Raw genomic sequence first — 27,391 nt, forward strand, 5'->3', positions numbered from 1 at the left:
CTCCAATATGTTATCGCTTCATTCTCTGGCATTGTTTCTTGCCTTTATGGGATTTAAGGACAACATTGTGTGGCATTGTTGTTATGGCTATGGACACAGCTGTGGGGGACTGACACTGTGTATGGTCGTTGTCATTTATCTAAAAGCTGACATCACTTTCAAAAAATGACTGTGAAAGTTTGGGTGTTTGTGTCTTGCTGTATGTTTTAAGACAGCGCTGGGAATAAAAAAGCTTTTTTTGCTGGCATAAAAAAAACCCAAAACTGTTAACATTGAATAACTTGCTCTTCTGACCTTTTCACCTTAAGGAAGATTAATGGTGGTTTAGATCAGAACATCCCCCCTGATCAGGGTCTGAATGCCTCAGGGATTCAGACAGACAAAGAAAGTCATTTCACCCCTAGGTCACCAGCACAGACCTGTGGTGTCTCACTAGTGACCACTGGATGATTGCTCAGTAGTTTATGTGCAAGAGTTGGTGGTCATAATCCATTTTCCAATGGACAGGTCTCTGCCTCGTGAAAGCTGTCACCATGTTCTTATCCAAGCAGCAAGAAATGGGAATTAACATGAACAGCCTGCATTGCATTTGCCTTGCACTGCTAAAATCTCAGAGCCTCTGTGTTTCAGTGGATCAGTCTCTCCCCAGGAAGGGTTGAAGCTGTGCTGGTGCTGTTCTGTGAGCAGTGGGACCTCGGTGTTCCCTTCTGGAGGGCTGCAGCCTCTGCCCCCACCTCTGGAGCACACAGGTCTCATTCAGGCACACTCAGAGTGTCACCACCTGCATTTAGGACATCCTGGAATGTCATGTCCCACAGCTTTCATGTAGCCATCTCCCAGGTTTAGTTCTTGGTGTGGTCAAGCTGGCATACTTCATACCTACTGTACTTGCATTTTCAATGGGAAACCTAAAGTTAGGTCTCTCAGTTGGTAAAACTGAGCAGAGAGCTGGCGGGCAGGTTTTGATTGTAAAGTAACTCTTTGTGACTTCTCGTGTCAAAAATTATAATGTCACCAACCATAAAGCCCAATTGGGAGCCTACCCAACAGAGCTGAGCTAAAAACACTGGGGTGCCCAAAAAGGGCAGCCCAGGGTTGGCTGACAGGCACTAAAGCTCTGAGCATGTCCTTCGCCAGGGACATCTGCATGCACACAGCAAGCCAGGCTTTGGGAAAAACTGGCAGACATGTGAGTACAGCTGTTCACAGCTGAGATGTTGAGCCTGAGTATATAACATGGTTACATACATGGCTACAGAGAGAAAACATTGGAGTGCCAGGATCTAGGAGGCTGAGAGTCAAGAGGATCAGAGTTCAGGGGGACATCTAAGATGAGAATATGCATTTTAAAAATAGTGTAAAAACCTGGAGGATGAGGAATCTAGACTTACGTAGTTATTAGGTGCTATGTCCATAGCAAGGCTACAAAAACTCTTTCCTGTTCCCTTTTGGGTTTCTTTTCTCCCAGGGTTAGCTCTGTAAAGTACTTTCCTAGTAGTGGACAGAGCAATGGAACAGATTACAAGTAGAACTGAAGTAATAAAGGCAAATGCTTAAGTGTAAAGGCTAACAGGATAAAGGAAAAGGACAAGTAAAGATCATGAGTTCTGCGAAAATCAGAGATCTCAGAGGCTGCTGCGTGACTTTAAAAGTACTGACCTCTATGTAGCTTATAAGCTTGAAAATCCTCTCCTATGTATTTGCAGCATTAATTCCTCTTGTTATCTGAGGTGATCTACTTTAATCAGATTCCTACAAACAAGTCAAGTGCTTACAGCAGGAGATCTTTGACACCCCTACTAGCAGCGTCAGTGGAGAGGACAGACCAAACCAGCAGGACGATGAGATACATCGCCTCATCTCAGCAAAAACTGTTTTAGGATAATTGGCATCAGAGTTTCCCCACTCCAGGCTCTTACCTGTATGCTCTGTGGTTATTTGATGTACTGGTTGCACAAAAGATACCTCAAAATAATCACATTTCAAAGACACAGCAATCCTGAAGCCTGCTCTGTCACAGTGCCAACTCCTGTGCTACCTTGCTTCTTCACACAGGCCATGTAACCTGGATCAAAAGAGGACTCATAAATTTGATCCTGCTTTTGTGCCTTTAGTGCAGCTTTTACTTCCTGTTTTCTAAGTTGCTAGCCCCATGGTCTCTGAGTCCAAATAATGATGGTCCCTGTTTTAAATTTAATCTCATTTTCACACAGAGCTTAAGCCAGAGGAGGCAATGCCATCTGATACCCTCCAAAGACCTTTCATCCCCATTGGAGCACATGTATTGCATGTGGCAAAAGGAGCTTGATGGCTATGTGAGGACACACAAGATATGTAAGGTGACAGTTCAGGTTGCCTTACTCTTTAGACTTATCCATTGGAGAAATCCTAAGTATTTTGTGCCTGGTTACCCAAGAGTAGATTTTACTGCATATGGTGCAAGACTCAGGAATGCAGTTGCAGCAAGAGGGCTACCACTGCCTAAATCCAGGAACCACAGGACAAGCTTTAATGTGCTTGTTTTCCCAAAAATGGTTATGTTTATTGCAGGAGCCAATAGTTGAAATAATCTTAAAACGTTGTAAAGGAAAAAATTTGTGTGAAAAAACCCTATCTAAAAAATCATCGTGGTTTATCAGGGGAATTAAAGACCTTACTGATCAATTAGCTTGAAAAATTAAGAAATCCAGGACAAATGTAGTTGAAGATTAGCATCTTAATGAACTATTGTTGTCGCAGCCCGGTTTGGACATATCGCTCCTTTGTTGACATTTTTAATGCTTTCTGTGGATTACCAGTACATGACCAGTATATGAAAGCTTGTTAAGCCTCCACGTGCTCAACCTGGCCCTAGCTTTAATACTGGCTTAGTGCAATCCCTGCTGTTGGCACAAGCTCTATGGGACTGGAACCTTGTGGTGCTGGGCATTGTGTTTCTACCTAATCATCATATGGACCTACTCAAGTGTGTTTTACAAGCTTAGGGCAAATTTGTGAATGCCCAATTATCTCTATATAACTTTTATAAGAGAAGCCAACCAGGGTTTGGTGGTTTTTTTTACTTTTTTCCTTTTTCTTCTTATTTTCAGAATTCTGCAGTATCTTTCTGTAACTAGTGGGGAGATGCTTTCAGCCTGGCTTCCAGGTCTGGCTGGTATTTCCTTTCCCGATTAGCAGAGAAGCCTGCGCACTCGTCTTTTCAAACTACACCGCTCTTGCATCTCTCTCTCCTGGTTGCCTGTAGAGAATTTAAAGTTCAAAATGTTTTTGAATGCCTCAATCTTATTCCCATTCAGGAAAAAGATGTTACAGCAGCTTCTAGGCAGATGCAAATTCACATTTACTTTTGAAAATTCTTCACTTATTTACAGACCTTTCAGCCATACAGTGCTACTTCAGTTTTAAACTAGTTTTGCTGTCTGCTACGAGTGTGAGGTGAAGTTACTGATAGTGTATCTGTCTCTCCATTCCTTTAATTCAGAGAAAAACAACAGATTATGTATGAGAAACTCACTTTATAATTTGCTTTTTTGGTGTGTTTCCTTTTCATTTGTTTGCAGTTGAAATTCTTTGGCCCTAAACTGAAACAAAGCGATTTTCCTTCCACAAAAAAATGCTGCTGTCATTGCATCAGGCAGAAGTGGTTTAGAGTAGATGCCTGCAGTATGCATGTGCAGTTTTATCCCATCTTATTTTTAAATGGTCATCTGTGCATCCCTCTGGTTCACAATCCTTTTCCAAAAATACCTGGGGTTTATCCTTATCATATTGCCCAGCTAACTGTAAGAAATAGGCTCAAGTGGCTCAGTACAGATTAGATTTGCCTCTTATGCAACAAGGTACAAGATCCAGGGAGAAGCCAGGGACCTGCCTTGGGAAGAGCTTTGTCCTTCGTGGGCCAGGGAATCCCTTGGCAATACCCCTTGCACATGTTGAGAGTATCAGGTTGCTTCCCAGCAACTTCACTGCACTGAAAAGGGATTCATTTGTTCACAGAGGCCAGGATAAACATGGTCCAGAGGTTTCTGATTCTCATCTTAAATAACTCAAAGTTTTAATTACAGTTTTTGTAGCCGCATTTTTTTTTAAAATTTGATTCCTTTCAAGTTTACCAGCTCTGGCATACTTGGTAAACAGGACAAGCATCTACATTTGTTTCTTCAAAATAGGTCCTAACAGATTCAGGCTTTGGAAGAAACACCCTTGCCAACTCCCCAGAGGGAAATTCAGTTTATGGGATTTTTCTGCCATTTTTACAAGGTTTGCTGAGACTTCTGCTGTTCTCAATTTTTTTTTTCCTTTCAGCCTCAGCAAACATTTCTTCTTCTCTGCCTTTCCCTCCTTTCTACGCACATTCCCAAGAATCGAATACTTTCCCTGTCCCAGACCTGCAGATAAGGTTAGATGTGTGTTTTTGTCAGACGGCATGTGTCTGTTCTCATGTCCGGAGCTCTCCTCCTCTTTCTCCACCTCCTCTTCCTTCTCAGTTGTCCCCATTCACCTTTGGTAACCTCGTTCTGGCACCAGGAAATGTTTTGATCCTTTTGCTATCAACACCAAGAGTGGGTATTTGGTGAACTTCATTTTCACAGCATACACAGGGAGGAATTTGGATTCAACATGTTGACTTGGGAGTCTTAGGTCAAAGATGCAACCCAGGGCAAAAACTTCTTAAGGTCTTCTCATGGCTGCAGTGGCACCGTGTGAGTTAAGTTCATAGCTTATTCTTCACCTGGTTTCTAGACATTTTATGTACTTTGGGGATCAAAAAAAAAAAGATTCATAGAGTCAAAAACTGTTTGATTTTCTCCTCCCACCACAGACTGGGCTCTTGTTAGTGAGTAGGGAGCTGGAAGGAGATACCATGTGAGATTGTCTGATGTGCCTCTGCAATTCCTAGGTTGCACATTGTGGAGAGTTTCTTCTCCAAATCAAAAATTGCTGCCTATACTTTATCAGGTAGCATGCTATAGAGGTTTTGCAGTACACTTCCTGCAGATATAATTACACCTATTTCATAACTAAACCCAACATTGGACATTTGCCCAAAATATCTCCCACATGGGTAGAAAAAAGTAGCCCACAATATGTGCAGTTCTTCTCTTCAAGCCACATTAAGATTTCATGCAAAACCCTGAGCATTCATAGTGCTCAACTACTCTGGAAGACCTGGACAAAATGAAGATGCAAACTCCTTTTCATGGACAGGGGAGAACTCATTCCCAAATGAGGAACTCAAGTTATATTATATCTGTCCTCCTGAGCCCTCTTTTTCTGTCTGAAAGTGATGTGAATGCCTTTCATCAGCTCTCTGCACAGTGATCTGTCCCCAGAGCATCCTGTGCCTTGTAAAGATGTGTCCAAAGCCTATCTGCCTTGTAACAGAGTGACTGCCAGCTGGTGACCAGCTCTAGAGTCTCACTTCAGTTTCCACATCACACCAACCCCCAAAGAATGAAGAATCCAATACTAGTTCTAATGTAAAACTCCACCTATAATTTGAAAATATCTGTAGGTCATACCTAAAATTAGGAAAACAATGACTTAGGTCCAAAAGTGCCCCTCTTCTCATAGGACTCTGAATATCTGAAGCTTAAATAAAGGGTGGGTTAGATTTGTTATAGCTTTTTTTTTTTTTTAATCGACTATTCAGTGTTGGTCTTCATTATTTTTTTTTTATCCTTTTGAAAGCTTTTAGAGCCTCCTGCATAACCGCCTCTGCCCCATTCAGTGCTGAATGGACAGTGCGCTGATCTTTTTCTCGGTGGGTAATGGATTTGGGTTGATTGCTTGACACAGGGACAATAGGGGGGTAAACAATTGCCTTCGCACCCGTGCAGCTCCCCATCTGTTGAGTGCGTGCGCCTTCAGAGGCAGCCGGGCAGGGACAGATGAATGCGCCAGCCGAGCCTGATGTTAATGACATCAGTCATACAAGCAGAACATGTGGCGCAATAAATCAAAAACTAATTGAACTTTTGGTTGATTATATTGCCGTCCCACTGCCTGCTCCAAGCACGGCGCGGTTCCCTGGGACAATGCCCCCCGCCCGCAAAGGCTTTGCTGCCCCTGGACAGCAGGAGCCTGCCCTGGGAGGTGACAAGTGACAACAGCTTCTCTTTGCTCACTGCTTTCCTGAAACAGCGACACCTTCCACTCGACCAAAATGCTTCCAGGCTCAGGACATCTATTTGACCAATATTTATTATTTCAAATAAGAAACGTTCATCAGTATGACAGCGACAGCCCATGTTCGCTGGCACTTTCCATCTGGGACTGTTGGTGGCAGACATCTATAGGAGAGGACAGCACTTGTTTTTGTGTTAATTAGACACACACGTGGTAGTAATGAAGGCTATTCATTAGACTGATATAATTTAATATCATTATTCACACTTGAAAGTGCTCCAACTGCATCAGTTGTTGGAGCCTGCAAGCCAGAATTTTCTTGGGTGTCCATGGCAGCATTAAGTCATCAAAAGTTGAGGGGGCTGATATTTATAGAGATGAAAAGGAACAATTTCTGATGGGAGTATTAAGAAATGAAAAGCTTTGCAAGAAGACCCTTTATTGAAGTGCCTAAATATGGAATTAGGCCCCAGAGCCATCAAGTCAGGAACCCATCTATGACTGAGCCACCTTTCCTCCCCTTGCAACCACAGACGTGTAGGGGGCATGGAGAATCTATGCACATCTGCCCTTCTTAGACACTTGCATTTGTAATTTTATGCTTTTTGAATTTACTTTGAAAAACCCAGGATTCCAGTGTTTTTTTATGAAATGAAAAGGTAAAGCACAAAATGCTTTTCTTAACACACCTAGAATCATCTCCTCATTATATGTAAGGAGCAAATTTTTATGGTAAATGTGTTAAAGTACACACTTAGCCAAATTTATTTAAAATATCTTTGCAGTACTACTGTAAACATTTGCCAATAGAGTAGACTTTAATTATTAGCTTTTAATTGCAGAGGATTCTCCACACTGGTAAAAGGAAATGTAAAATAAAATGCTCCTATCTTAGTAGAGGCTTAAGTAAGAGCTAAATTAAATCTTTGTGTTAATATTATTCATAGAAAGGCAGATGGGAGCAGAAAATGTTGCAATGAAGAATATGGAATGAGATGAGATCACAGCATCAGTCTGTCCTTTGTAGATCTGGACAATGATCACAGAGCCAGATTGGATTAGTGAAACCTATTTACCAGAAGTTCAGAGCGGTTGCATGAAGCTGAAAGGCAGTCAGTAGGGAGAGGCGGAAAATGCACCAGATTTACAGCTGCAGCGATGAAAATTTAGAAGTTTTCACCACTGTGATTTCTTCCAAATGTGAGTACATCAAAATCTAACTACAGCTACGGTGTTGTCTTTTAGAGGGGTGGGATGTTTAGCAGCGGGGAAATATTTGAGGAGAGCAGCTCATCTGTTCTGCTGTGCCGTGCTCTGCCTGCAGCCCAGCCCTCGCTGCTGCTTTCTCGACCTAATCCGTGCAGGTGCTTCAATACTGTGGCTCTGTAAAATCTTTGCTTTGGCAAAATTGGGAGATCTGGAAGCGGTGTTGCTGTACCTATGAGGTAACTGCTAAAGTGACAGCTTGCAACTGTGTGGCTTTTCTGTGTAATAGAAAAGAGAATGAAGTTCTGCGAGCAGTTAGAAGTGGGTGAAGTGCATGAATGTTGAATTTAAGTCTGCTGGCTCAATAAGTGGAACATTTCCAAAGCCATGCCCTGGAAATGAATGCATGATTAACATTAATTGCTTCTAATGAAGAGTAAGAACCGGACAAAGCCCAGCCTGCATTTGATTGAACAAATTAGTTTAAACTCAATGGCTGCATATTTCAGCAACAAGAAAGCAGGGAAAAGCAGGGAAAACAAATTGTGGGGCCAGATCAGATCTTTACATGCAAGCTGCGAGCATGAGCTCTCAGCTGCTTAATTTTGGAATATAAGTGGAAATGACAAAGTGAACCATCACTGTAATTCTATTTGTTGCCCAAAATCTGGGCTGTGCATACAAACATCCTTTTGCAGGCAAATCCACATACATCATCTGCAAGGATTTGTTCCTCTCTTCCTTCTCCAACGCTCTGCAGAAGTTTGTGTTTGCAGGGACAGCCTGGCAGCCCCAGTGTTTGCACTGCTGCCATTGTATTCCCACGCAAGTGGGTCACTTCTGGCTACCTCTGTGATTCACCCTTCTTTCAATGCCTATTCAAGTAATTGCATGTTTGCTGGTGCTGTGACTTCCCTTTCATGCCTTGCCTTTCTTCAGCCCCTGTAAGCCTTTTGCCACTCATTCTGGCAGACAACAGGGGATGAGGGATCATAGGTACCCTGAAAGTAGGTAAATTTATTACTGTTAGGCACATTTAAGTGTTGTTCCTTTTGCACTAGCCTGGGTAGCAGCTATGACAGCACAAGGGCACTTGCTTCTGGTAGAAATCTCTAAAGAACTGTACTCCTTACACTGTGTGGTAAAATACCTAAAATACCTAAAATACCAGAGAGAAGAAGGCAATTCCTTGCATCGCTAAACTTTTCTGCAGTTGAGGGTTTTGCTTATGAGCAATTAGTTTAGTCCTCCCACAGAGAAATTCCAGAAGTAAAGCTGATGGAAGCAGCTTCAAAAACAACTTACAGCCTATTCCTAGGTTTAAAAAAAAACAAACCACTGTCATTATGTTTGTCTGGTTTTCATCCCCCACTCACCATTGTTTAAAATATAAAATGTGTCCTGCAGGAGAAGACAGTAAGGATCCCTGAGGATATCACACTGTGCAGAACAAACTGTAATCACACTGACAGCTCAGCACACTCTAGGCAGGCAGATAACTTACTTGTGACAAGCGCAGTGTGGAAGTGCCCTGTGCTGCAACAGGATGCTCACAAGGACCTTCCCATTTTCCTCTCCTGTTGCACAGGCCAGAATTTCCTCTCCAGTGGGCTCCTAATGCTCAGGACTTACATCCTCACTGGGGTGTGGAGGGATGGCTGTTAGACACACACAAGCTGTCTAGGAAGAGTGACTTTGGTCTCACTGCCAGCTCTGCTTGTAGTGGAGCCCTGGAAAGCCCAGCCACTTGTTATTCCTGCCATCTGAGGAGTTTGGCTGCAGTAACGAGCAGCCTTGGATGACCTCCAGCTGCTTCCACAGCTCCAAAACTCTGGAAGCAGTAATATACAGCAGCTATAAGCACTGCAAGCTAAATGTGTGCCAACAAGGTAAAGGAAAGCTTACCTGGGAAGTAGAAGTCACCCATCATCCTGTAACAAACCTTCCTGGCTCTTCAAAGCCTTTGGATTATACATGGAGCCTGAATAGGAAACCCCCATTCACGTGCCTTGCCCCCAGGGTCAGCCTTTAGAATTGGAGTTAATTCTCCACATTTGGCAGCTTTCTGCAAGCCTGTTTCTGTCACTGGTGGCTAAATCCTGTAGTTCTGGTAGCCTGCAGGGTAAGTAAGATATGATGAGAGGGAGAGCTGGGAGTATCACAGAGTCTTGCAGGCCAGTTTTAAGTCTAACTCAAACAACAAGAGTTTAAGGATCCTTCACTCAGTCCAGTAAAACCATCACCTAAAACCAATTGCTTCAGTCCAGACAAAAGCTTGGCTTTTGGCCCTGGCATCCTGTGTGTCTATTGGCCAGTGGTTCTATGATTTTTGGTGTCTTTGTGGGTCTAAGAAATAAAAGTGAGAAACAGACTTTAAGCAAAATGTCCCAAGCTAAAGAACTGAACAGGTCATTTTGAGGATTGAAAAAGAAAAGATTAGGCTTAGTGCAAACGCTGCGCTTTGGACATCGTGCAGTAAAAGTGAAATAATGTCATGAGGGAGTTTGAGCTTATTGATAAAGGCCCGAGAATTTATCTAGTTAAAATTGATAAATTTTAACTAGATAAAATCAAAATAGTCTCTGAGTTAATGTATACACTACTAATTTCCTACTGAAATGATGGCAGGTGGGAGGCCAGGTCAAAACTGAGAAAGGAGGAGTGTTCCTCCTGGAAGCCAATGGGAGAGGTGCAGAAACCTGGGAAAGGCTGTAGTCCAGTGGCCACAGATTTCTGTATTGTATAGTTAGAGCATGGTCTCTGAGATCACATCAAAAGCCACTTTCTTTTGGATTGTTTCAGCTGGAATCTTCCTCAAACCCTTTATTCTTCCCCCTCTTCCCACCATGCCCCCAGTGAATTCTTACAGAGGCATATGTCCACCTCCACAGCACTCTGACCACGTTCCTGTTCTTTTTGCAGCATGTAGTCCTGCCCGAAGACGAGCCAAAGCTACGCAGCACATCCTCACAAAGAGTGTAAGAAAAATCTCCTTTCCTTTCCCTAATTTTTTTTTTTTTTTTTTTTTACATTCCAGTTGGTTATGCATACCCTCAAAAGGGCTGTGGGTAAATGGGAAGCAGATCTTCCAGGATAAAGAAGAGCATCCATGTCTGATGCAGGGAGCAGGGTGGGAAACAGGAGGGGGAGTTTCTGTAAAGCTGCAGTTTCTTTACAGAAGTGCTTTGAAACAAAACAACAAAATGTGGTCTTGCCATGCAGAGCCAGTCAAAATGAACATAGTGGTTTATCAACACTGTCCATCTGAGGGAATCACAGACTGATTTATTGTCCATAGAGCCTTCACAATAAGTCCAGAGAGATGTGCAGGAATGAAAAGTCAGCAAATCATATCGGTGTTAATCAAGTAATAATAATAATAATAATGTTAATCAAGCAGCCAGTATCCTAGAGAATTTGGGAGAAAAACACCAAGCAATGGACTGTAATTTTGACCCTAAAAGTTGGCACTGAGAAGCCCAGAGAGAATGTTTGTCCCCTGACCCCAGCAGTGCTTGCCTGTCCTTGCCTCAGCCTTGGTGCAGAGGGCACAGAGGAAGCTTTACCCACTCCCTGTAGACAAGGTACCCCCCAAATTAAAATAACTGAACATTTTTCATGCTCTGAGTAAACGTCTTGCAAGTTCAGGTGCTTTCACACATGGGTGTGAGGTTTCTTGTCTTCAGACAGTTTTCCCTCCTTAAATCCACTTGACCCATTCACAACCCCTTCCACAATCATTTTAGCTGATTTGCAGGAATGACAGTCTCTTCTGCACATCAAAACACTTCTTACAAGTTTGAGACTCTTCTGCTGAAGCATTTCCTCTCACAACAGACCTCTCACTTCTCTAGTACTTTGCTGAAGTATTTTGCTCCCTTTTTCCATGTCCCTTCCTACTTCCCAGATCCATCCTCATTTTCAGAGAGCCTTTTCTTTGTATTCCTGATTCCCTGATCTCCATACAGAGCTGTAGGTCCTCTTGTTTACCATACTTACCTGTGCAGTGGGAAAAAACCTCATCACAGTCACTCCCACCCACTCTTTTGGTTATTAAAGCAGATCACAGGATCCCAAAATGTCACAGGACACCTGAAGTGGTCCCCAGGAAGAGCCAGTAACATGTCTGTCATTTTTTGTGTAGAAACTATGCATGTAAATATTTTCCCAAATTGTGACAGTCTCGGTTTGGTTGGTTTTGTCCCATAGCTCAGGCTGAGGTTTCAAAATTACTCTTCATTCCAAAGGAAGATGAGTCAGACTGCTGAAGTGTTACTCAAACTTGTTGAATGTTACACAGTGGGGTATTTTGAGATACCCCACTTTTACTTGTTAAACCTTTGATATATTTTTTTTTACCATGCAATATAAAAAACAGCAGAAAAGTCCAAACCAAAAGTCAACTATTCTGACTTGATGAAACAAAATGCTCAGACAATCTATCTCTTTTTATTTTTTTTTTTGGACAGTATTTCTCATAGAACTATTCAGCTGAAAAATTTCAGCTGGCCTACATCAAAATCAAGGGAAACTCTATGTCTGTTATCTTGTTCCAAATCTCAGTAGACAGTTGTTTCTACTAAATGGAAGCATCTAATATTTAATTTGGATTGGATCAGCTGCTGTGACACCACTGTACTCATAAAGGCCTAAGAAAATAAGATAAGAAAGTTTTGTTGCTGTATTTTAAGAGGATTGGGTTTTTTTTTTCCTTTGGGGCTTTCCTGACCCCAATTAAGGATGTCCTTTGATTGGCTCTTAGTCATGATGCAGGCAGCATCATATTAGCAGTGGGAACACCAAGCCTGAGGAATGGTCTGCAGCTCCAGCTACAAAAACAAGGATGACTCTCAAACCAAAATGACTGGCACAGTCAGCTCTTAGACATTCCCCTTCTTCAGTGGGATGCAGCTGCTCACAGCTCGTAAGCAAGCATTGAACTAATTGCACATACTGGAATAAACATGCCTGTGAGGAAGCTGTGATTGCCAATTTCTAGACCCACAGAGGAGTCGCAGAATGATTGTTTATTTTTCACTTTTACATCTGCACCTGCAGTCAGAGCTGTAAAAATGCCTCAGCCAACATAAAATCTTCTGCTCTGGTGATTGCAGTGGATGCACAACTTTAATCCTCAGCAAGGACAAAAATAGCAACCAACGTGGACATCTGCCAGACCTTTTTTTTCACAGCAGAAATACTCAAGCAGTGTAGCATTAAGTGATTTAACATTCAAATTACTGACTGTGGGGGGTAACTTCCATCACATACAAGAACTCATCCCAAAAGCGTGATAATGACTGTGGAAGGGCGACAGAAAGGAGGAAGCACCATTTTTTTTTTCAGTTGAGCATTCCACCAATATGTATACTTGCAGTTCCTATTGCCCTGTTTCCAGTGATAGTAGATCCTTCCCTTTTCTTCTTCTAGCCCCAAAATCCCTTGGATAGAACTGTCTGGACACCAGTACCTGTCTACTTTGCAATAAAGTAGAAAATACCCCTGTGCATGCTTGAGCTGCCACATTAAAAATTAGCTCAGCATTAAGCCATCAAAATAACTCTACAGATCTGGAATTTTCTCCACTAACAGGCACATTGTTGTTCAGACTCTAACTTTCAGAGTTTTATCCAAAGCCAGATATTTAATTGTCACCTTTTCTGGAAAGCTGTTGGTTGGCAGTAGGATTTTAAGTCCAGGATGGTAGGAACAGCCTCTGTGACCGTCCTGTGTCCTCTGTTCCCCTTCCCTCTTAACACAGCTAATTCCATCAATGGGTATGCCAGGCCTCAGTGCTCTCATGTGCATGGCAAAGTCCATAAAAAGAGAGTTTGCTGAGCTCTGATTTCAGAGTTGGTGTCCTGCAAACAGACTGGGCTGGTCAAAGAATTTACAGGTTCTAAAAACAGTACGTTTTTAGAGAGCAGTTTGCTAATTCTGCATAGTTTAGCTGACTCTGCCATCTGCACAGATTTAAATTTCCTGGTATGTCTAGAAAAGAAAAGTGACTCCCAGTTGATCTTTCTGCCTTACCCTAGGTACCCTAGAGAAATGTCAGCTCCACTTTAGATCAAAACCCAGCTACAGCAGGTTCAGTTTCCTGACCTAGATAAGTCTTTACATATTACAGTAATGGGTGAGGTAGCCAAAGTCACTGTGAAATCTTGAATTAGGAGATAAGGAGCTCCCAAAGTGTGCACAATCAAATGCTGCAAAGATGTTCACTGAAAATATATTACAGAGATTGCACTGTTGTCTCCAGCTGTAATGGAAAATGGCACTGCAACTTATTTATACAGGTTCTGCTGCTTGAAGACATTTTGGCACTACTGACATCATATGTAACAAGGAATCTCAAAAACATATATAATGTGCCTATATAATTGTTGCTATTAATCAAGACAAAAATCCTCTTCTTTTCCCCAAACTGTATTTCATCCTGTGAGACATGCAGGCAGAATGTTAAGTTTCAAGCCCATGGTGGTTTACACTGATCAAATAAGCCACTTTCAGGATTAGAGGAGACTGCAGCCAGCATCCTACTTACCAAAAATGCTCTTTTCATGACAATGCAAAATAAGTGACCTCAGGTGTCTCAGTAGCAGAGAGTTGATGACATTTTCTGTCACACACCAGCAAAGACTGAGTGTGACCAAGAGGACATTTTTTCCAGAGATGGCGGGAAAAGCTGAGCTTTGTGTCCTTGCAAGCTGAAAGAGCTCGGTTCACACGAGGCAGGCTCCAAGGGCTGTCATTAGGGACCCCTGCCAGCCACAGTCTGGTCACACTAGTCCTGAAGACAGGTGTGGTCACTGGTGTCACTGTGGTGAAGGGGATGCTGCCCTGGTGAGCAGCTTGTAAGGCACGTGTGGACACAGGAGCCTGCAGCCTGCAAGGAGCTGCTGCAGAGGGACGTGGAGGTGCTGGAACTGTTCCAGAGGCAGCAGGGAGGGAGCCAATGCCAACAGCTGAAGTAGCAACAGGAGGCCTCTCACAACCAGCATCACCCTCCTTCTGAAACATCAGAGCAATGCTGAGGCTCAGCTCCTTTGGTAGCTCCAAATTTGTGATCAGCAGAGCTGGGAGCCAGCTGCAGTCTCCTTTAGCATCTGCTTGTCTTCAAGGACACCAGCAGTCCCTTTAGTGAACACTGGGCATGTCTTTAAGTAGTTTACAGCACATGGAGTGTGTTAGGCTGTGTGTCAAAACCCACAGAAATAGGGAAAAACCCTTCTTCAGCCTTGGATTAGGCTTTGGTTGCCTTACCTGCCTTTTCCAGAAGTATTTTTGCCTGTTGTTTGGCAGTTTCCTGCTCCTCATCCTACTACTCAGTAGGATTTAGGTAATGTGGCCTTGTCCAGACTCCTGAGGGTACATGGAGACAAAAGAATTAAAAGTGGTTAGGTTGGGATTTTTCTTCTTTCCTGTTTTGGAAAACATGGGTTTGCATGTGTTGTTATGCCTGTGTAAAAAAATCATATACACAGAATATTGTGGATTAACGGTGAACTGAATTAAAACTTAATTAGAGGAAATGGACAATTTGGTGTGAGGGGACATGTTTGAATAGGGTCTTGTTTTTATCTTGAGTGTGTGTTAGAAGGCAGAACAATAGACAGAATTAAGGCTCTTTCTATGCCAATAGCTGGCTGGCCAGTTGTTGAAACAAAATAACTATATTTATATTTAAAACATGTAGACAGCAACTACCAGCCATCAGTTAGATGCAACTAACTGCTTTTCTCATAATCTTCCAACATAAGTAAGTCTAATAGGAAATAGTCTGAATAGTTGCCACATGTCTTGTTTCCTTGCTGGTTTGGATCTTTACCCTGTTTAAGTGTTTCTCTGTATGACAGCAGCAAGTCTTTAGGGAAGAATGAAAAAAACCCAACAAAGTATGAAACACTCTGTCCCTGCTGTTGGAACTTTGATCTTCATGAGAAAACTCTTTCCAGACCATCGTGGATAACAGTCTTGATGAATTCATTTCTTTGAGGTGTATCCCTGTTTTTCCAAACTCACATTAGCTCTGGCCTTCCCAGTTGCCTGTGGCAGTACAGTGAGTGCCATGGCTTAGTCATAATTGATTAGAAAATAACTTGATTTTATTCATTCTTGTTTTCAGGGACTGTTGGGGATACCAACTGATGCTCAAAGTTGCAGCTGTCACTGAGTTTGTCTGTGTGAGCTAATGTTTGTAAAAATTAATCTCTAGGAGCACAATTCCTCTCTGCCTCATATCCTCTGTAGTCATTTATGAGGTACAATATGTAATTAAGCACAAAAGACAGGAGAGACTATAAGGAAACAGCATTTGTAATTCGCACTGCATAAGTTTGACTGATTGCCCAAGACATGATGCAGTAAGAAAATAAATCTGAGCTGTCTCAGAGGCATATCCTATTCAGAGAGCTTGGAAAGGAGCACATTTGAGTCTCCTGAGTCAGAATACAGAAAGGTGCAACTAAGTAGCTGGGTCCCAGAAAGACTCAGCAGGATTTTTCCCTACTTCCATACACCGCACAGAAGCTGGAGCCAAACAAAATCCCACAAATCCCACAGTCCTCACCTGACAAAATCCCCTTTGGATGACAGCAAAGCAGAAGGAAGAACAAGCAGCCTTTCAGCTCCCCCGTGACCTCGACAGGCCACCTAATCCCCAGGGCCAGGTGTAACGGGGTGGTTTGCCTCTCCCTGTAGGTGGTTGCCATATCGGAGCGCCGGCCCCACCAGGGTGACCTCCTGCACGTGCTGTACGAGGCCAGGGGCGAGGAGGAGGCACGAGGAGTGGGATGTCTGCAGGGCGGCCAGCGCGGAGCCTGCCCCGCCAAGGGCGCTGCCCAGCACGGTAAGTCCAGAATTAAAGCCCCTGATTCCTCCGTGGTAGTGATGCCTTGAGAGGGCTCACCTAGAACAGAGACTAGTTAAAGGATAAAGCAGGTATTTATTGAAAGGCTTTAATGGATACACCTCGGGCAGTGCAAGAGCCTGGCCAGGGCTACACCCAAGATGGACCCAAAATGGTCACAAAATGGATGACTGGTTGCGAGGTCTCACACTTTTGTAAGTTTTGGTCCATTTGCATATTTGGGTTAATTGTCCAATTATAGCCTCAGGTTATGAAGTTACATCCTCCTTGTTTTTTCCATTGTTTATACTTTTGGGGCCTGGAGCTTATCGTTGTCCTTGATCTCAAGCTGGAAAAGGATTGTTTTGTCTTCCTACCCTGTGAAGAGAACTCGCAAATACCTAATATGAAGCTCAGAGTTACACACCAAAGCAGCACAGATTCTGGAAAATATGAAAGCTAAAACTTAGGCATCATTCCCCAACATTTTTAGATATTGCAGTCTTCCAGTTTGCAGCAAAGCAGGCACTTTATTATGTTCCTGGAGGATAATTCCATGCTTAAAATATCCAGTGGAATTAATGAGATAATGACCGTGGCGTTGCTCAATTTATTCAGTCATAAACACTCCCTGACAATATTTTAGAGATGATAAATTGTAAGTTACTGAGTTTGCCTGAGTCATCTTCTTATATAAGATCCCTGTTCAGTTGCTTAGAATTAGCCAGAAAATAATCACTTGGGACGAATTTTCAGGTTCTGGACAACAGCCACAGACCTGATTTTTTGGCAACTAAAGCTTGTTCAGCATATTTGCGAGAAACCGTGAAGGAAAAATAGAGCTTGCCAATACAAAACCAAGGAGATGAGTAAACATAAACAGAGTGGCCATTCAGCTCCTCTAGCACTGGTGTGTTATGTTTGGAAGACTGAAGCTGGAGCAGGGTTGTGCAGTTTCACATGGGATGGCCTTTTAATCAAAAGCACATCTTTTGTACTCCTATGAAGAATCACCCCGATGCAGTCAAGTCATATGCCTTTAAAGAAATCCCACATGGCATGTTTATCCAAGAGGAATTGGACATTTGGATCTTAAAAGGTGCAAAATCTCTAGATCAGGTCCATGAAGGTGTATGTTCCTCACATCACCAATCTGCAACCACACTGCACATAAGCCATCCCATCAAGAACACAAACCAGATAAGAGCAGGGCCTGGGAAACTGGAAAGGAAGAAACTGAGCCTGGGACCATAGGAAAAGATCTCAAAAAGATCTCAAGACTAGAGCCAAGATGTGGCTGAAAAAAAGAACTGGAGCTCCAGGACTGGAGCAGGAACAGGAAGAGGAGTGGCTGGGGCTGGCTACAGGGTAAAGGATGGCAGAGAGCCAGAGAGGCAGAAAGGAGGGACTGCTGGTCTGTGCTGTTAGGGGAGGTGAGAGGTGAACCATGACAGATAGGTGCAAACAAGAGACAAGCTGTAGGAATCTGAAAAGAAGAGCAGAAAAAGGGTAAACAGGTCTCATAGGGGGAGAAAGGGAAATGAGTATTCAGAACTTGGAAATTAAGTTTAAATTAGAACAAAAACCAAACAAGCAAACAAAAGAACACAAATGAGGCCATTAGCATGTTTGTTGCTACCATCACAAATCCTGCAAAAATAGCAAAGCTGAAGGACAGTCCACTCCAGCATGTGAGAAGGCACTACTGTAATTCACACTGCAGCCAGCCACCACTGCCCTGAGGGGAGCAACTACAAACCTGAAGCCATGAGGATTTTCTTTGGCTTAGATGTTTTGCTAAAAGTTTGCAAGAGCATTTTCTGTATCTAATAAGAGGGACAGGCTGAAGAGAAGACTCAGACAAAATAAGAGAAAACAAAACCAAATAAAAAGAAAAAATACTGGCATTAGCTGAAGCACAGATGATCCACTTGCTGAATACTGTTAGTACCTAATATGCAAGATGAGAGGAGGTAATTGCATTAACTTTGACGTGAGGGATACAGTAAGGTACCTAATGGAATTACTGGAGGGGGGTGGAGCAGGAAGCTGGTTAGGATATTTATCGTAGTCAAATATTGCCCCCAGAAGGAGGAGACAGTTCCAACTGCTAAGTCATGCTGGAGACAGCTCTGTAAGCAGCACCCTGGCTATTTCTGTGTTTGCTGTCATTATTTATATTCCATTGGTCACAGCAGTAGAGAGGTCCACATTCCCACAGCCAAATAGGAGGATTTGGCCTCATGAAAAAGTCTGGCATCCCTCACTCATTTATTTTCTTGGCACAGTGAGCAGGAATGTCAATGAGCATTTATCCATGGATAAGTTATCGGATGAGCAATTACTTGAAACTGAAGGGTAGCTTTCAGTGTTGAGGACAGCAGAGAGAGATGTCACTCAGCCAGAGGCAGAAAGGTGGAAATCCCTCCCTGTGACAGGGTAGACATCTCTGCCAGGTTAAAATAACTCTCCAGAGCAATAGAAAGGAGAGAATGATCTCCTAGGCAGGACAAACCTGCAGTGGGGGCTGAGGAGCAACATTTGCCCTCTTTTCCTGTAGAGATATGTAAGTGTTTACAGAGGGGCCAAGGTCTGCTAAGCTTGGTCTGCTAAGGGCAGCTCATCATCTCATTTGAAAAGTCCAGGAGCAAGCTGAGAGACTTTCCAGAGTGACTTAAGCAGTTCCACAATCACTTATTTTGACATCACAGTAGATGATCACTCTGCTCTTTTGGCTATAATCAAATCTGGTGGGACTATAACCTGTATTTGGGCTCTGTCCATGTCTGGGTTTTACTGCACAGAAGGAAGTTTTTCATACAAGCTGTGCCAATGGGATAATTGCCCCTAATATCATGCTTCTTATGCTTTGCAGCAGGAATTACTGAACAAGAGTCATCCAAGTCCCATAATCATCTGTTGGATGGAAAATCTTTGGTAAGCAAATAGAGCCAGACCAACTACCAATGCATCTTAAAACCTTGTACCTGTCAGCATGTCCCACAGTAACATCATGTCAGTCTGTTGCAGCACCTGCAGATTCCACAGCCTTTGTTAAAGCTTGAAGCATAATTCATGCCATAGGATCCCTTAGCTGGGAGCAGAAACTGGCATAGGACAGAAAACTGCCCCTCAGGAGCCAGGAAGAGTGGTGGGACAGAAACAGGCAGGCTCCTGTTCTGGATGCTCAGGCACCTGCAAGAGCTGAAAGAAATTAGCCTCTTGTCTCTCGGAATTTCACAAATTGGGACAAAAAATAATTTCTTAAGTGGAACAAGCATCAAACAATTTGTTTTCTGCAGAATGCCAACCTGACACAATAATCTCCAAAGTCAAAAACATCAATAAAGAGTTGATGGGAAAATTATCATACAACCCCCCAGATGTGCTCTCTAATAGAGAGAAAAAATATTTTGGTTAAAAATTACTCACCTTTACTAAAATATTCTCCCTCCCTTTGTCTTATGATGCCCCCCTAATTTTCAAAGCCCCTACATTTAATAAAAACTAACTTTTTCTAAGAGAAAAAAAATTAAAATTTAATAGTTTCTGGCCAGCACCGGACCATGCTGTTGAAACTTTATGGTTTCAGAGGCCGTTTTGGATGGCTGAAGCATGTTTGCTAACTGATAGCTCGGCTACACTTAAGAAAAATGACAGTACAATATTAAGGATGGTTAAAATGTTATTCAGTGTAATGAATCTAATTGAACCTACCAATAATTAACATAGTTAAATTTCAAAGGATGCTTGCAAAAGTGATATCAAACATCTCTAAGACTTAGGATACTGGAAAAACACACCTAAATGTACCCAGTCTCAGATTAATCCTAGGAGAAATAGAAAGTTTAAGACCAGTTATGGTAGTGACAATAATATGAACATTTTTTTCAGGATCGCCAGTAAAATCAATGTGTGCTTATTGCCTGAAATAATGAGATCACCTCATAACTTTTGACTTTTTTTTTCTATTTCTGGGCAACTCACACTTTAACTTACCATCTTGGAGGATGTGCTAGTCTCAGAGACCTGTTTATGGGAAAACGTGACTCAGTTCTGGCAGGCAATTTATGATCAAGTAAGACAAGGAGGAAGTGGATGATCAGGCACTTGTGAGGCCATGGCAGAACTGGAGCATAACCAGGGTGCTCCCACACCACAGAGCAGCATGAAACAAAACAGGGAAACATCTCTGAATGCTCAAGAAGCTGTGCTGGCTGAAACAGCTGCTTCCCAGGCAGCTGCAGGGGTGGGGAGCTGCAAGAGGCAGGCTGTTCGCTCTGCACAAAACCTCACTGCCTCAGGAAACTAAATGCAAAAACCAGGGAATAAAAAGTTCTGCAAGTGTCCCTTCTTTGATGAAAGGTGTAACTCTTGCTCATACAAGACCTGTGCTGAGCTCAGTGAGAATATTCACGTGAGCAACTGGTAATTGTGTGGGTGAGAGTTGGGCAGTCAAATCCTTAACCTGCTTTCTCTTGTTAAGAGATTTGCAGCATTTATTAGTTTTCTTAAAACAGCCTCTTTCCTCAGATGAACCGGTGTCCCCACTCATCAGTGGCATTTCCTAATGATGTGCTTTATCCTCCCACAGATTCCTCCATCTCCAGTTGCCCATATCACAGTGAAAGCTGTGGCTGTCACGGGCTCGCCCACACGCGACCGCATTTCTACGGAAGAGTAAGTCCCTTCCCACCCTCCAGCTGTGCCTCTTGTTTCCCAAAGGCAGGAAGAGATTGGTAAAGGTTATGCTGAATTTATTATCAGCCATGGCCATTTATACAGCTACCCCAGTGCCCATTACAGCTCTACTTTATCACTAGAAAAAAAATCATCATAATTTAAAATGAAAGTATTTTCCCCCTAAGAAGTCTGTAATATTTGCCCTGAAGTGTAATTAGAAAAGGTAATTAATTGAAGAAAAAAAATGTATGTATTAAAGTCTAATTAAGGAACAGTTTGAGTGCAGTACAAATGCACTCATCACCAGCCAGTTAACCCAGACATGGATCTGGGTGGGATTTGAGGTGCCACCATTGTCACCTGACGGTAACTCATTGCCACAGTGTCCTCCACACTCCATACACAGAGAGGTAAGTTCCTCTCAGCCAGTGGAGCTCTCTGCTGCGTGGTCCCTGGGGCTTTGGTGGGAGGGCCCAGCTCTCTCCTGGGTGAGCTGGGCTAGAGAGGATGGGTGGCATCCCACCATCGCTCCTTGCTGGGTGGCAATGGCTAGAGAGGATGCACTTAGAGTGGTCCCACTTGCAGCCCAACCCCTTGTGTGAGTGTCCCCTCTGACAGGGAGGGATCCAGGGCACCAAGCTGAGTGGTGGCAGCTGCAGCATCCCAGCCCCTGACCCACAGAGCCCTTGCTCATTCCAGACTTGCTGGTCCCAGGGCTGGGCCAGGCACGGGCACACCTTTTCAGCCAGGCAGCTCTTGGTTCTGAGTAAGGAAGCAGGGAAGAAGGGCCAGGGAGAAGCATTCTGTACACACCTCGTGTTTTATTTGTTAGCCACAGGCAGCGCTGGAGGAAGACAACAGAGTATGACCTGGCCCTGCCACCAACAGCAGAAGCTTCCCTACCACTGACAGGAGGCAACCTGTGTGGGACACCCAGCCTCCTGAGGAAGATGTGGATGAAGCACAAGAAGAAGTCAGAGTACCTGGGGGCAACAAACAGTGCCTTTGAGGCAGACTGATAAGGCTCAGCATCCCTTGGAAAGGCAGAAGGTCCTTTAGCAGGACAAGGTGCTTTAGAATCAATGAGGGAACAGACACAGCACAGCTCATCCAGGAAAATTCTATCTTTTTTATTACTTGATGCCATTTCCTCAGAACAGTGGGAGAAAGGCTAACAAAGGTAAAAACAGTGAATATGATGCAACTCAATGGCATTTCCTTGTTGCATAACACTAAAATCCCAGCTATCCCACTAGATTTGCATCTTGACTCGATGCTGAGACTACTGCTGACCCATTCACCATTTTCTATGTCCTGTTTGAATGAGCTCGGACTTGCAACAAGAGAAGCCTACAAAGAGGTTTGTGTATTCCTGCAAGGAAACAGATTGATTACAGAGTGCCATTAAATCCCAGGGACCTACTTGTTGTGCACCACTGTTTGTCATCTTTGCCCGCTCATATCATGAGATAAAAATCTCATCTTGCGATATGCTTGGCTGAATGACACATGCTAAACAACCCTTTTCCTTCAGTTTTGGTGAAAAGGGAGGAGTAAAAGAAGCAAAAATTCTAAAACAATGGGCCAGAACTGAGCAAGTTTGCAAACATATGTACCAAACTTTGCTATGTGAAAAGTGATGTGTGTTTTAAGGTGTCCTGCCAGATCAATCTATGAGCAATAGGGAAACCTCAAGGGATAATTTCTGCCATAGAACCTGCTTATAACTGAAATGGTAGTCAGCAATTTACCCTCTACCCATGTGATAGAGGATATTACATTAAGTGCACAAAATACCAGGAGGAAGGAAAGTATGTAAATGGTGCAACTGGATGACTAAGTATGAGATATTTGCATGTAAGAGACCTGTGCTTATGAACAGATGGATTTAATGGAATTTGCTTTAAATTTTTTTTTTTTTTAATTTTTTTTTTCAATTTAGAAATTGCTGGTCAAGTCCCCTTTGGTTTTTCTCTCAAAAAAGAACAAATAAGTTTTACAAAAAAAGTTTTCACCACTGTTATGGACCATATTATATTAGTCATGAGCAGTACTTGCCTTCTGTGAGTGCTCTCCTAGTTACTATAAAAAACCACTGGTTTCCCTAAATACAGAACTTTAAATATAAAGTTGGAGGAGGCGTATCTCCTGTTGTTTATGGTAATGATGACCTCTAATCTAACCGCCAGTGCACCAAAGTGTAAATTAAAAATAAAGGTCTGACTCTGTGACAGCAGCAGAGGGAAGGAGCTCCCATCTGAAACTTGCTTGCCTGCAGCCAGTGCAGTGAAATGTGCTGAGATGCCATCACAGACAGTGCCACAGTAGTGAGGGGCAGCTGGCCCTGGTGAGGGGTCACCAGCTTAGGAGTACCAAGGGACCACCTGGATGGGAGGGAAAGACAGCCAGGACTTCTGGCTTTGAGTGGAGCAGGGTGGAGCAGCACACAGAGGAGGTTTTGCAGCTTCACAGCCTGAGCAACCAAAGTTCATGGGATGGGAAAACAAATGGAGCAGGCCAGTAGCTTTACAGAGCCTATGGTCCTGATGGCTGCAAGAAGGGCAACAGGGAAAACCTATCTGGGGCTGGACATGGTGGAAATGGTAGTAGGGAGAGGATGGAAGTTCTTACTTAAAAAGGTACTGGTACTGTGGCTTTTCATGCTGCTAGAGACAAGTCAGTCCAGAGTCTGCCAAGGAGAGAGAGGCACTACACCTTCATGAAATACCTCTGTCAGCCCTCCGGTTCAGCTGTCCATCATTGCTTCAGTCACAGGCTCCTCCTTCAGAGGTGCTCAGCTGGTCAGAGGACAACTTTGCACCTCAAAACCACACAGACTCTCCCTCCTCATTACCAAAGGTAGAAGTCCTTCTCTGGCCCAGCAGCCTGAGACAGGGATGATCTGCTTTCCAGTTTTTATTTCTTGCTCCTGGGGAAGAAGGAGAATACAGTTCCTTATGAACAACGTGCTGGCAGTGGTGACCCAGCATCGACCATGTGTTCTCTGCCCTGGCATGAGAGCAATGCTAATACCCAGTGAAGGCTGCACACCTGAACAGTGTGCAGAAACCTGAAGCCTCTCTCAGGGGTCCAGCCCACCTTTGAATTCTAGCCTGGCACACTGATCCTGTGCAATAGTCTGAGCACCCTCACCCTGCCAACATCAGGTCCTCTGTGACTGAACCAAGCTGGAGTCAAGAGTTTCCTGAAACTCTTTCTACAAATATCACTAACCAAACTTCAGCCCCCTCCTCAGCCTATAGAACTCCTGCCAGAAACCCATGCATGTATTTTTACACATATAGGTAAACCTAGTGAATTCAGTGGGACTGCTCCCTTGCATAGCAATACATACATTCAAAGAGCAAGGAGAAGACCAACCACTGCTTCTCTTCTTTGGTCTCATTTCCTAAACAAAGGAAAAATAATTATGATGCACAGACACTGGGAAAAGTCCATTTACTGAATTAGGTGTAATCAAGAGAGTGAACGTTTGTGGTACCTGCCCTTGTAGTTAGCATGGCCCAATTACTGAAACACAGTCCAGGGCAGCAAGAGTTTTGTTTGTTGAGGAAGTTGCATTGTAGTAGTAGTAGTAGTATTTAATTTGTTAATTAATAGCTTTGAGCAGTATGAGGATGGAGGCAAAGATGATTAATATTTCTTCTTAATAAGTGCTGTATCTTGATGTGTATTTATGCTTTTCTTATTTATTTATTTATTTATAATTTGGATCTACAAGAGAAGGAGCTATTTACAAGAAGCATATTAAATTTCCTTTTATTCCAGGAACTTCTGTGGACATTTTTGTATTGTAGTAGATATTTATTTTATTGATTTAAAAGTATGTTCTATTCTTAAAAAAAAAAAAAAAAAGCAAACAATGGAATAAACAAGTAGCATGTGGTTACATATGGGTCTCGGAGACTTAAGAGTTTTTGGGAAGCATTTAGCAGTGAGTAAAGGAGGATGTATGGTACTGAAAAATGGTGAACCCCTGATAGCAAGAACATGAACATGAACATGAGCTTTATTCTCCACAGCCTGAAAGTGTATTTGTGAGCAGCTCCAGTATTTCACAGGTGATAGAACCATTTTGTTATCAGATGTGCAGAGAAAAACCCTGATACTGTCAGCAGTCAGAAAACAGATACACCTTTACACACCTGACCTCAAGCACATCCCAGACACAACATTTGCATCATCTCTCTTCCATCAAACAAGTCCAAAGACAGAGATTCCTGAATGGGATTTAAGGCTCTGGTAGAGAATAAAGCAAATTGAGTTGTCAGCAAAGTCACTGAACTTACCTTGAACACAATGCTGACTTTGGAGAGCCTCTGCTGAACCACAGCCCAGCCTGAGGTGGATGGCACAGGACTGCAGGAATCCAGCCTAGGGAAGGTGACTCAGGACTGCAAGTGGAAAGAATTCAGGATACAATGAAAAAAGGCATATGGTGTGGGCATGGTTCACTAACCCAGACTTCACAGCTCTCCACTAGAGGATGACTTACTCCCTGCCTGCCACACTGCCCATAGTCACATAGCTCTGGTGAAAAGTTGGCACATTTCTGGCTCTTCCATTACAGACACCATCTACGTTTAGTATGAGCAGCCAGGGAGTGTCCTCTTGGTGAGTGTCCACACCACAGGAGCTGGCACAGGTTTTTTCCAGGACCTCTGCTGGGAACTCATCTGTCACTACCTGAACTTTAGCTGTGCATTAAAAATACCAGCATGAGTGTGGAAGAGGATGTGGATGTGCAATGTGTTTTCCAGATGAAGTTGTACGGAAAGCTGCATTAGGTTGACTCCAGCACACCCTCAGAAAAATGTGAAATAATGATTACAAAAATAAGTGAACTTTACCATTTTTCCACCAAAGACAGAAGTTGTTCACCGTGCATTCAAAAGTATTGACTCTGGCACTACCAGACACAAGCCTGTTGTCATAATCTCTGAGAGGATGCATTTCTCAGATATGTTTCATGTCAATTTATAATTTGGTGTTCCCCAGAACTAGAGACTGACTAGGGCACTGACAGAAAGAGAGTGCATGATGACAGTCCATCCCACTTACAGTAATTTATAATTAATTTCCCCCCCAAAAAAGTTTTCTAATTTCTGCTCACCAGTTCAAAACCATCTTTGTGATAGAGCTACTCACTAAAATATGCATAATTATTTTGCATACCACTTTATTTAAATAAACTGTCGTGAATTTAGGCTAGGCTAATATATAAAATAATTCCTACTGATGCATGAAAAAACCACATCCGATATGCTTTGCCTGTCTTTCTTCCCCTTTTGCTCTCACTTTACAGGTCCTGTAGCAAACAGGGTTGCCAGAAGAGTTAATCACAGACACATCACTGTTTGAGGGAATACCACACACTTTATACAGAAAACATTTAAACTCAAACATTGACATCATCAGAATAATTTTACTTCTGTAAATTACCCAGCCAGAAAAGTTGCAGTATCAGAAATTGCACACACAAAAATTGAAACAAGCCAGATTTCTCAGATGAGACCCCTGATAAGAAATTCTACAAACAATACAGTTGTCAAATAGACACAATTATCTATGCAAAGTTTTTAGAATCTCAGCATTAACTTTAGAGATGATTCACAAGAGAGCAGCTAAACCCTAAACCTTCGAGGTGAGTAATGATGTTATTCTGAGTAGTCCTGGTCTCCCCCTTATGATTACCTCCTGTGAGTATATCATCAATGTACTGGTAAACTTTCACTCCCTATTCCACTGGTAGCTTTTCCAATTATTTTGCCAACACACGGTGAGCTAAGGTGGGTAAATGCTTGTACCCCTGAGGAAGCCCTGTAAAGGTATATGGTTGCCCCCATACACAAAGGCAAACTGATGCTGATCCCTGCAATGGCACCATACAAAACATGTTTTTAATATCAGTAGTGGTCATGATGCTGCATGCCTGCTCCTGGATGGTGGCTGTGAGCTCAGTGATGTTTGGTGCAGCCGCTGTTAAGGGGTCTGTGTCAGCACTGAGGCAGATGTAGTCTACAGCTAATCTCCACTTACCATTTGGTTTTCACACTGGCCATACTGGGGAACTGGAAGCTGAGTGAGTGAGGATAATAATTTCCCATATTTTCAAGTCCTCTAGTCTGGGGGAGTCCAGTCCTCCCAGGCCCCCAAGGGCAGTGGATAGGGTTTGGCATTTAAATTAGAAGGGGGAAGATCTGGGGCCATCTGCAACAGCCTAACTTGGTGGTTGGTGGTTCCAAAGGACCACTGGCACCCCAGATTGTCATGCCAAGTTCTCCCTTTCAAAACATCCAGTCCCAGTAAACTTAAAGGTTTAAACTTAAAGGCTGTCATGGTAACAGTTATGGTAGCTTCCTCTCCCAGCAACATAAGCCTAATTGCAGTGGTAGTTACTGGTTCTGGCACATTTACTACAAGCAAGAGCCTTTGGGATGGGACAGCCCCTCAAGCAGTGGCATCTTGTTTAGTCAGGGCTGACATCTGAGCCGCAGTGTC

General features: G+C 43.1%; 1 protein-coding gene across 2 annotated transcripts; it reads left to right on the forward strand.

Moving 5' to 3' along the window:
* The first annotated feature begins 7,091 nt into the window (after nt 1-7,091).
* VXN (vexin) lies at nt 7,092-24,658 on the forward strand. Of its 2 annotated transcripts, none has more exons than XM_058832291.1 (6): nt 7,092-7,329; nt 10,258-10,313; nt 16,039-16,186; nt 19,062-19,123; nt 20,781-20,866; nt 21,702-24,658. In XM_058832291.1, exons 1-6 carry the CDS (start codon nt 7,263-7,265, stop codon nt 21,886-21,888), a joined length of 606 nt encoding a protein of 201 aa, XP_058688274.1. In that variant the 5' UTR covers nt 7,092-7,262; the 3' UTR covers nt 21,889-24,658. The 2 variants fall into 2 exon arrangements, with proteins under 2 accessions (XP_058688274.1, XP_058688275.1); XM_058832292.1 differs by having other exon boundaries at nt 19,065-19,123.
* The last annotated feature ends 2,733 nt before the right edge of the window (nt 24,659-27,391 follow it).

The sequence above is a fragment of the Poecile atricapillus genome, chromosome 2 (assembly GCF_030490865.1).
Source record: "Poecile atricapillus isolate bPoeAtr1 chromosome 2, bPoeAtr1.hap1, whole genome shotgun sequence".
In the NCBI taxonomy this organism is placed as follows: Eukaryota; Metazoa; Chordata; class Aves; order Passeriformes; family Paridae; genus Poecile; species Poecile atricapillus.